Source organism: Cherax quadricarinatus, chromosome 24 (assembly GCF_038502225.1).
Source record: "Cherax quadricarinatus isolate ZL_2023a chromosome 24, ASM3850222v1, whole genome shotgun sequence".
In the NCBI taxonomy this organism is placed as follows: domain Eukaryota; kingdom Metazoa; phylum Arthropoda; class Malacostraca; order Decapoda; family Parastacidae; genus Cherax; species Cherax quadricarinatus.
This window is the reverse complement of record NC_091315.1, coordinates 38240052-38249522: the sequence shown is the minus strand read 5'-3', so window position 1 is coordinate 38249522 and position 9471 is coordinate 38240052. Positions and strand designations below refer to the sequence as shown.

General features: G+C 37.1%; 1 protein-coding gene across 2 annotated transcripts; it reads left to right on the top strand.

Moving 5' to 3' along the window:
- The first annotated feature begins 28 nt into the window (after nt 1-28).
- Nucleotides 29-5273, top strand: LOC138853175 (uncharacterized). 2 transcript variants are annotated; one of them, XM_070088383.1, is made up of 3 exons: nt 29-167; nt 3693-3786; nt 4535-5273. In XM_070088383.1, exons 2-3 carry the CDS (start codon nt 3727-3729, stop codon nt 4700-4702), a joined length of 228 nt encoding a protein of 75 aa, XP_069944484.1. In that variant the 5' UTR covers nt 29-167; nt 3693-3726; the 3' UTR covers nt 4703-5273. The 2 variants fall into 2 exon arrangements, with proteins under 2 accessions (XP_069944484.1, XP_069944485.1); XM_070088384.1 differs by lacking the exon at nt 29-167 and adding an exon at nt 196-410.
- Nucleotides 5274-9471: the final 4198 nt, after the last annotated feature.

The following is a 9471-nucleotide window of genomic DNA, read 5'->3' as shown; positions in this document are numbered from 1 at the left end:
TTACAGGAAATTGGGTCATGAAAAACTAAATTAAAAGTAGTAAATCTTGAGAAGTGCGGCTCTGGGACCAGCTCCGGGACCAGTCTATCATCCTCAACACAATTATTGCTGGAAATGCTGTGGCTCGTGGGGTCCCGCTGGTGATACATTTTTCTCCTGGAGATACCGTGAGTGGCACGTGAAGGTGGATACAGCCAGACAAGTGTCTTGGGTGGAGGGAAGGAGGAGCAGCAATAATACTCACATTATGCCCGGTGATGGAGAGTTCCTCGGCTCCTTGGAAGGCACAAACCTCGAATATTTCCCTCTACAATGTACTAAATGCTCATGTCGGCTTGTTTTTGACGAGGAGCGACACAGCTAGCATTATTTATTCTTAGAACACCTCTTGTTTTCTCTGTCATTTATTAGTAAGTTCAGGTAATGTTTTTTTTTTTTTGTTGTTTATCAAGTGTTGGGGTTCTGTAAGTGTATTTAGGTTTTCTACGTAAGTAGTTTTTTTTTTTTTTACAGTGGTCTTGTATTTTGAAGGCAGGTGGCGACGCCAGTGAAGAGCTTTTGATCCAGGGAACCTGAGCTGCTCTCCACTTGGAACAAATCTTGATTCCATGCCATTCCCCAGGCACTGTATGACCCCTGCGGGTTTAGTGCTTCCCATTAAAACAATCGTGTAATGGTCTTGTATAGTGCATTATATAGAAATTACCTGAGGATAACCCTATGTCAAACTGAGATTTTTGTCCATTGGGATCCTTGAAATTCTCTTCCATTTAATTATGGTCATTAATATTATAGGTCATTTAAGACTAAAGCGAAGGAATAATTAATGACTCTCCAGAGAAAGTAGTTTAATGAGGTTTTGCATTGCATTGTTAACATAATGTTGCTCTTTGGATGGTTAATGTGCAGCAATCATTCCAGTGGGGTGACCCCTTGATGCTAGTAAGGGGCTCTTGATCTAAGGGATTGGACCAAAGCTTCAATTCTTGGAATCAAGTCTTAATTCCTTCCATTTCCCCAGGTGTTGTACAACCCCTGTTTGTTCAGTTCTCCCCATGAGCCCCTCAAGGGAAGTTCTTTGATGCTGTGAGAGGCTCTTGATCTAGGGAACTGGATCTGTGCTCCAGTTCCATGAATTAAACCTGAATGCCTTCCATCCCCCCCCCCACAGGTGCTGTATAATCCTATGGATTTAGCGCTTCCCCATGATTATAATAATAATCTCCCCATGAATTTAATAATAATAATGAAGGGAGTAACTCCCAAATGCCAGTGAAGGCATTAGAATTAGCCTCTCCTTCCTCAGATCAAACTTTATTACTTTTCACTCCTCAGGTACTGTATGAAACTAATTAGTTCAGCTTCTCCCTGTAGTAAGTTTATTTAGGCTCAGGTACACAAAAGTACAATTATCATACATAGAGTAAAATACCTAGGGTAACCCAAAAAAAGTCAGCGTGACTTGTTTCCATTGGGGTCCTTGACTTGTTTCCATTGGGGTCTTTGACTTGTTTCCATTGGGGTCTTTGACTTGTTTTCATTAGGGTCTTTGACCTGTTTCCATTGGGGTCCTTGACTTGTTTCCATTGGGGTCTTTGACTTGTTTCCGTTGGGGTCCTAGACTTGTTTCCATTGGGGTTCTAGACTTGTTTCTGTTGGGGTCCTTGACATATTTCCAGTGGGGTCCTTGACATATTTTCATTGGGGTCCTTGACATATTTCCATTGGGGTCTTTGATATATTTCCATTGGGGTCCTTGATTTATTTCCATTGGGGTCTTCAACTTATTTTCATTGGGGGTTCTGTGAATGTAATAATATTGGTTAGTGTGCTTGGCTTACCAACAGTTAGAAGGCTCATTTGCCTAACTCTTGGTAAGAAAGTTTTTAACATATTTGTGGTTACATTTAAACTGAACCAGAAATTTCCTTTTTAGATAATACACTGTATCCCTGATGAGAGTAAGACACATGTGCAACATCTGGGTATCTTTATTGTAGACGTTTCGCCATCCAGTGGCTTTATCAATACAAATTCTAGGACATAACTTGAAGACAGTAGAACTATGTACAGAAGATGAGGTAATCAGTCCCTCAACCTAGGAGTAGGTGCGAACAGCACCATAGTCGTGGAGATTCTGAAGCAGAAGAAAGAATCCTGGCGCTTATATAGTAACGTCAGGTGAAGCAGACGAGGGCAAATTCACTGGTAGGCGGGATTCCCCAGTGGAAGTAGGTCCTTCCCAAAGAGATGGGTTAGTAGTAGTAGTAGTTGTCGTAGTCGTGAAGGTTATGTACATGTCCTCAGAATTAAGATTCCATGATGTTGCAGTGTCTGACAAGTTGTGTACTGGGTTGAGGGACTGATTACCTCATCTTCTGTACATAGTTCTACTGTCTTCAAGTTATGTCCTAGAATTTGTATTGATAAAGCCACTGGATGGCGAAACGTCTACAATAAAGATACCCAGATGTTGCACATGTGTCTTACTCTCATCTTGTCGGTATTATATACCATTTGTACACAACTTGTCAGACACTGCAACATCATGGAATCTTAATTCTGAGGACATGTACATAACCTTCACGACTACGACAACTACTACTACTACTAACCCATCTCTTTGGGAAGGACCTACTTCCACTGGGGAATCCCGCCTACCAGTGAATTTGCCCTCGTCTGCTTCACCTGACGTTACTATATAAGCGCCAGGATTCTTTCTTCTGCTTCAGAATCTCCACGACTATGGTGCTGTTCGCACCTACTCCTAGGTTGAGGGACTGATTACCTCATCTTCTGTACATAGTTCTACTGTCTTCAAGTTATGTCCTAGAATTTGTATTGATAAAGCCACTGGATGGCGAAACGTCTACAATAAAGATACCCAGATGTTGCACATGTGTCTTACTCTCATCTTGTCGGTATTATATACCATTCGTACACAACTTGTCAGACACTGCAACATCATGGAATCTTAATTCTGAGGACATGTACATAACCTTCACGACTACGACAACTACTACTACTACTAACCCATCTCTTTGGGAAGGACCTACTTCCACTGGGGAATCCCGCCTACCAGTGAATTTGCCCTCGTCTGCTTCACCTGACGTTACTATATAAGCGCCAGGATTCTTTCTTCTGCTTCAGAATCTCCACGACTATGGTGCTGTTCGCACCTACTCCTAGGTTGAGGGACTGATTACCTCATCTTCTGTACATAGTTCTACTGTCTTCAAGTTATGTCCTAGAATTTGTATTGATAAAGCCACTGGATGGCGAAACGTCTACAATAAAGATACCCAGATGTTGCACATGTGTCTTACTCTCATCTTGTCGGTATTATATACCATTCGTACACACACTGTATCCCTGTTGGCATTATTTTCAGCCACATAATGACCTACTGTAGGACGTTTGGGTATTTAACTGCTGTACAGTCATTTTAACTTTAGTCAGCACTGTGTGATCCTTACAGATTTAATGCTTAAATTTATTATAATAATTTAAATGCAGCAGTTTTTGGATTTAAAGGAGTGAATGCCTCTACAGTACTGTGTGTTGTGAAATAAGTACAGTAAAAAAAGTCTAAGTTGATTGATCTTTGCTAATTCATTTTATGACTAGTACCTGAAAATTATTTTAATTTCAGCTACTGGAGCAAAGCAATACCAGTTTGTGCTTTTTTTCAGCTGGTGGTGTCATTTCTGAGTCATCAAAGCAGTCATGACTCCGTTTGATGACTTCGTTTACCTTGTAAATTCAATCCTCCTTGGAGAAGAACCAGTAAGCTTTATTCATTTTTTTGTTCCTTTGCAGTATGCAGTGTGACATCAAAAGATAATGAGTTGTAAGATGAAATTCTATATTTAGTATTCTATATTTAGTATACTGTACTATACGTATTTGTATAATATTCACGATAGTCTGAATGCGTCACCCAGCTTTGAACTTTCAGATTGACTTAAACTACATTAAATTTAGTCCAGTATTACATTTATGTGATCCTATGTAATATAATAGTAAATTAGTCACAGTAGCAGCAAATTTTTATTCACAGCAGAATGTTAAGGTAGATCAAAATTAGTAAGAATGACAGTGAATTAATGTGGATGCTGACCACTTTTATTGCCTAAAAGCATTCAACTTGAGACATTTGACATACACTCATTGAAACATTTTGATCACTATCTGTTTTACTGCACAGTAAACCCTCCCAATAATGAGCTTCAGAAATAAATAACAAAATCCACTGGATCATTTGATTTGGAAACTATGGACAGATCCATTGGTTACAGAATTGTCCATTATTACTACAATTGTTATCCAATAATATCTGCTCTATCCACCACTGCTGACATTACTAGCCACCTGTTTCCCCCGGTTAGTCTGTTATATGGAGGGTTTACTGTATAACAAATTCTGTTCTATCAGATAGTACCATTGTCAAAATAATGAAAATATTGATCAAATGAAATTGATATCTTTTCATTTGCTTTTTCAATTTGATGTAATACTGACTTTGTATTTTCAGACCATTGAGGACTTTATTCTCTTAATTGGAACGTTTGTAGCGTTTATTGCATTCATTCTCTGGTGCTGCTTCCCCATTGTACCGAAGGAATCCAATCCTCCTGCTCAGTATGACACACAGTACACCAAATACAAGAAAACGGATTCTCCTTATGATGAGAAGATGTGAAATGGAGTGGACAGTTTGGGAGCTTACTGAAAGGTGATATTCTTTGAACCTAGACTCGCTTGTGAAGAAACTCAGACCATGGCAAAATAGAAGGCAGAATTTCAGTACAGCAGTGGAGATTTAGGCATCAGTCAGTAAGAGACAGTTTCAAATCAAAAACATTTACTAAATGGAAAGAGGGAGATTTTGATTCTGGAAAACCAAATGTAGGTGTATGGGAGACCATGGCTAAGTGTGGTAGTGATACCAAAGTACCATGATGATAATTGCATGTGAAGATTATTGCATTCGGTATAGTTCTACCCATTCTTTTTAATGAAAAATAGATGCAGAACTGTAGTGTGAATCATGGGGCAAGTGTCAAAATTCTGTGTATAAACTATTACTGCTACCGTCTGTTGCCCAAGTGACAAAATGTTAAAATGTGTATGCACAGTTGTACATACAACATATTATTATACACTTGGGGGTTTTTCATATAAATCCTTTAATTTACCATAAGGCTTTCAGAGCAATGGCTTAGTTATGTGGTTGTACACATCTATTTGATAAAATAAAATTTTAAATATCAGTAATTTTTTATAGCAAATACAGTAAAGTACTTTCAATGCTTGAGTCTGGGAAAAATATACTGTACTATAATAAACTGTACAGGTACTTATTCAATGTTCCTTTTTTTGTGATTACATGTATTTTTCTGCCTTTTAGTTCATTTCCTTTAGCTCATTTCCTTCTAGTTCATTTTAATTTGCATATGATTACACATATGTTATAACTAATTTCTGCAAACACAGTTGAACTTTCTGAATTTTGGAATTTTATATGGGTATGTATCTCTAAGCTTGATAAATTGTTAGGGCCATGCTACTCAACAACATATTTACCCTAGGTGTAGATGGCACATGCAGTTACTCATCAGTTGTCATATGCTTCCTTGTACTGTATTTAGTATATATACTCAGTGGAGCTACTCAGTAGGTGATAATGCCATGAAAGAAAGTCAAACTTTTAAAAAGGTATTGAATGACTGTGATGAAGATCTGCATTTTATTTTGTTCATTACATTTAAAGTGAATAACTTTATTAAAAAATTTAACATGTTGTATTTCTCTTGAAATTGTATTTCAAGAGAAATTAACATATTTCTAAATCAATCTACTTTTTAGTAGTAGTATTTTATAATTTAAATATTATAAAAACAAAACCACAAGGGTATTATAGACCATCAGCCAATTCTCAAGTTCTAGAATAAACCTTTCAACTAGGGAAATGCAGTTTGCTTGTTTGTTTTGAGTGTGCTGGTGTTTGGAAATACTGTTTTATTCAGATTTTTTTTTTTTAAATTGTAGTTCATGGGTAAGAGCATTTGAAATAGTTTTCTTTCATTTTGCTTCTGTTCCAAGAGTTATTGGAGTGAGTTAAGGATAATTAAGCCTTCCAACAGGTTCACAAGAGATCTTATGTGTGTTAACAGTGAGTAAGGTATTATCAAATCTCTAGTAGGTCAGTGCAGGATTACAGGTCATTGGTGTGTCAAATGACAGTTTGAAAAATCTCTTAACTTAAAACAGGGTAAAATTTATATATTGAAGGATAACATGATTAGTTTTGTTGGGGTGAATATTATGGAAGTGTTTTGAGTTCTAAGTAGCAGGTTCTCCCTACATCAAAGATTCTCAACATTGTGGTACCTGCAGACTTAATTGCCATGCAAAATACTTAATATAATTGATCTCTATAGAAACATTATTATAGTTTATTGAAATGTTTTAAAGAAACATGTACACAGATAAAAAAAAATTATTCTTAGCAAGCCTTACCAGCAAACCAAACGGTGATTTGATATATAGTTTATTACATAACATTAAGTATTTTTTCACTTACTGAACCCTGATGGAAGGACATGGAACTCCAAGGTTCTGCACAGTGGTTGAGAACCACTGTAATATTTTGTTGCAAAGTGGCATTATGGTCTTATCTTTGAATATATTGTATAATACAGTACTGCATGTGCTTTATGAGGTGAGTGAGAATAAGGAATGTAGCATTGTTCTTCAGAGGTTTATATCTACAAATTCATGCTTTTTTTTCCTTCCTTTTTCTTCTGTGTATTTCCTCTTTCTCTCCTCTTTCTCTCTTGACTTTCTCTCCTCTTTCCTCTCTCTCTCTCCTCTTTCCTCTCTCTCTCCTCTTTCCTCTTTCTCTCTTTTCCTCTTTCTCTCTTTGCCTCTCTCTTTCCTCTCTTTGCCTCTCTCTTTCCTCTCTCTTTCCTCTTTCTTTCCTCTTTCTCTCCTCTTTCCTCTTTCTTTCCTCTTTCTCTCCTCTTTCCCCTTTCTCTCCTCTTTTCTCTTTCTCTCCTCTTTCCTCTCTCTCTCTCCTCTTTCTCCTCTCTCTCTCCTCTTTCCTCTCTCTCTCCTCTTTCCTCTTTCTCTCCTCTGTCCCCTTTCTCTCTTTTCTCTCTCTCTCCTCTTTCCTCTCTCTCTCTCCTCTTTCCTCTCTCTCTCTCCTCTTTCCTCTCTCTCTCTCTCCTCTTTCCTCTCTCTCTCTCCTCTTTCCTCTCTCTCTCCTCTTTCCTCTCTCTCTCTCTCTCTGTCTCTCTCTCTCTCTCTCGACTCTCTCTCTCTCTCTCTCTCTCTCTCTCTCTCTCTCTCTCTCTTTTCTCTCTCTCTCTCTTTTTTCTCTCTCTCTCTCTTCTCTCTCTCTTTTCTCTCTCTCTTTTCTCTCTCTCTTTTCTCTCTCTCTTTTCTCTCTCTCTTTTCTCTCTCTCTTCTCTCTCTCTCTTCTCTCTTTTCTTTCCTTTTTTTCTCTCCTCTTTTTCTCCTCTTTTTTTTCTCTCTCCTCTTTTTCTCTCCTCTTTTTTCTCTCCTTTCTCTCTCTCTCTCACACACACACATGCACACATACACATGTTCATGTACACACACACACACTCACTCAAGTTTCTGTTGTATTAAGATAATGGTGACTATAAATGTTGTTAATATTTCATTCTACTGCACTTCAGTTTGTTACATTTTTCACTCTAATTACATGGGGTGGATTAAACATAAGTATTTTTATCTGAAGTATTCATTGTAGGAATGTGTAATGAATTGGGAACTTCACCTCTAAATACAGTCTTGGAGTGTTGCCGTTGGTTGATTCATCAGGGTAAAATTTACCTGACACAGGTATTGGTCATAAGATGACCCATTCATTGGTGCCAGTCCAATGGCAGGGGCACAGCAAAATGGTGGTGTCTTGAGAACACGTGTGATATTGTGATGACTAGTGACCTATGGCAGGCCATGGCAGTAGCAAATTCTACCATCCCTATGTTGGTCTCATTGGTGTGAACAACACAGAGGTGATATAGAAAAGGGGAAAGGGAAAATAGATAGGATGAGGACTCACGACTGAGTAAAGTTCATGTTAAAAACATGTTTAGTCTTTCCTCTCACTTCTCGTGTATGACATAAAAATATACAAAGCATACTACACTAAAGCTATAGGGATTTTATTGCAGTCATTACTTGAAGTACAGACAACTCAACTGTCAATAATGTTAAACAGCTTTGCAGTAATATTGAGCTTTACTTTATTCACACGGGTGTGAGTATTGCTAGAATCAAATCAGAATTTTTGGTCTTGCAGTGTCCTTGATTTTCACATACAAAAGAATAAATATTGTACAGTATTTTAAAATTGCCATATAAACTCAATTATGTACATTAATAAGAACCCAGCTGTAACTGTACAGTTGAGTGTCAAGTGGTTCAACAATTTCATAATGATTATAAATCAAGTACATATATATACATTAGAAAAGTACTTGTATACCAAAGAACATTACTCTTCCTCTGGTGTGTAAATTTTGGTCGTGTTCAAGTGCAGCTCATTCTTGCATCAGGAGAGTTGCATATTTAGTATTGCCTGTTTTTTCCTTGGTCACCTCATTGCCAGACATCGCAGCCGGTTTTCACAGTCTGCTTATTTGTGGCTAACTGCTGTATACATTTTTATAGGCTTATGTAGCCTAACATAATCCAATTTAACTTGAATTAATTTTACTTAATTTAAAGTAAAAAAAAATTGCATTTGAGGAAAACTGGATGTATTAAAAAATTGATGATGAGTACCAGATAATAAATTGACTTAAAATGAGACTGAGCTGTTAAGTAAAAAAGTTTTAGTTTCTTGCTCATGAAGTTGATAGTCATAAAGGATAAGCAAACTGATTCTCAAATACATTAACCCATTCAGGGTCCAGAGGCCAAATTTCAAAGTGTGCACCAGGGTCCAAGAATTTTCCAAAAAAAAATTTATTTTTTTCTTGTGAAATGGTAGAGAATCTTTTTCTGAAGGTAATAAAACAAAAAGTAGGAAATTTGATGGAAAATTGATGAAATTATGCTCTCGTGAATTTTGATGTGTCAGTGATATTTATGAATCGGCGATTTTGCCAACTTTGACTCCCATTTTAGGCCAATTACATTATTCCAGTCGACCAAATTCTTAGCTATTTCACTAGTATTACTTCTGTTCTATCGATTTAGCACAAGAAATTGCCAAGTCAACTGTTTCAACTACAAAACAAAGTGATCGGAAATTGGTAATTTGGCCAATTTAACACAAAGTTCAGAATATTCCAATTTCAAAATAGGGTCCAGAATAAACAATGTAGGTATTCCTGGCACTAAACTAACATTTCCTCTGTTCATTAGTTACATTTTGAGGCTTTACAAATGAATTCCATTTTAATTTTTTAGTCACATAATTTTTATTCAAAC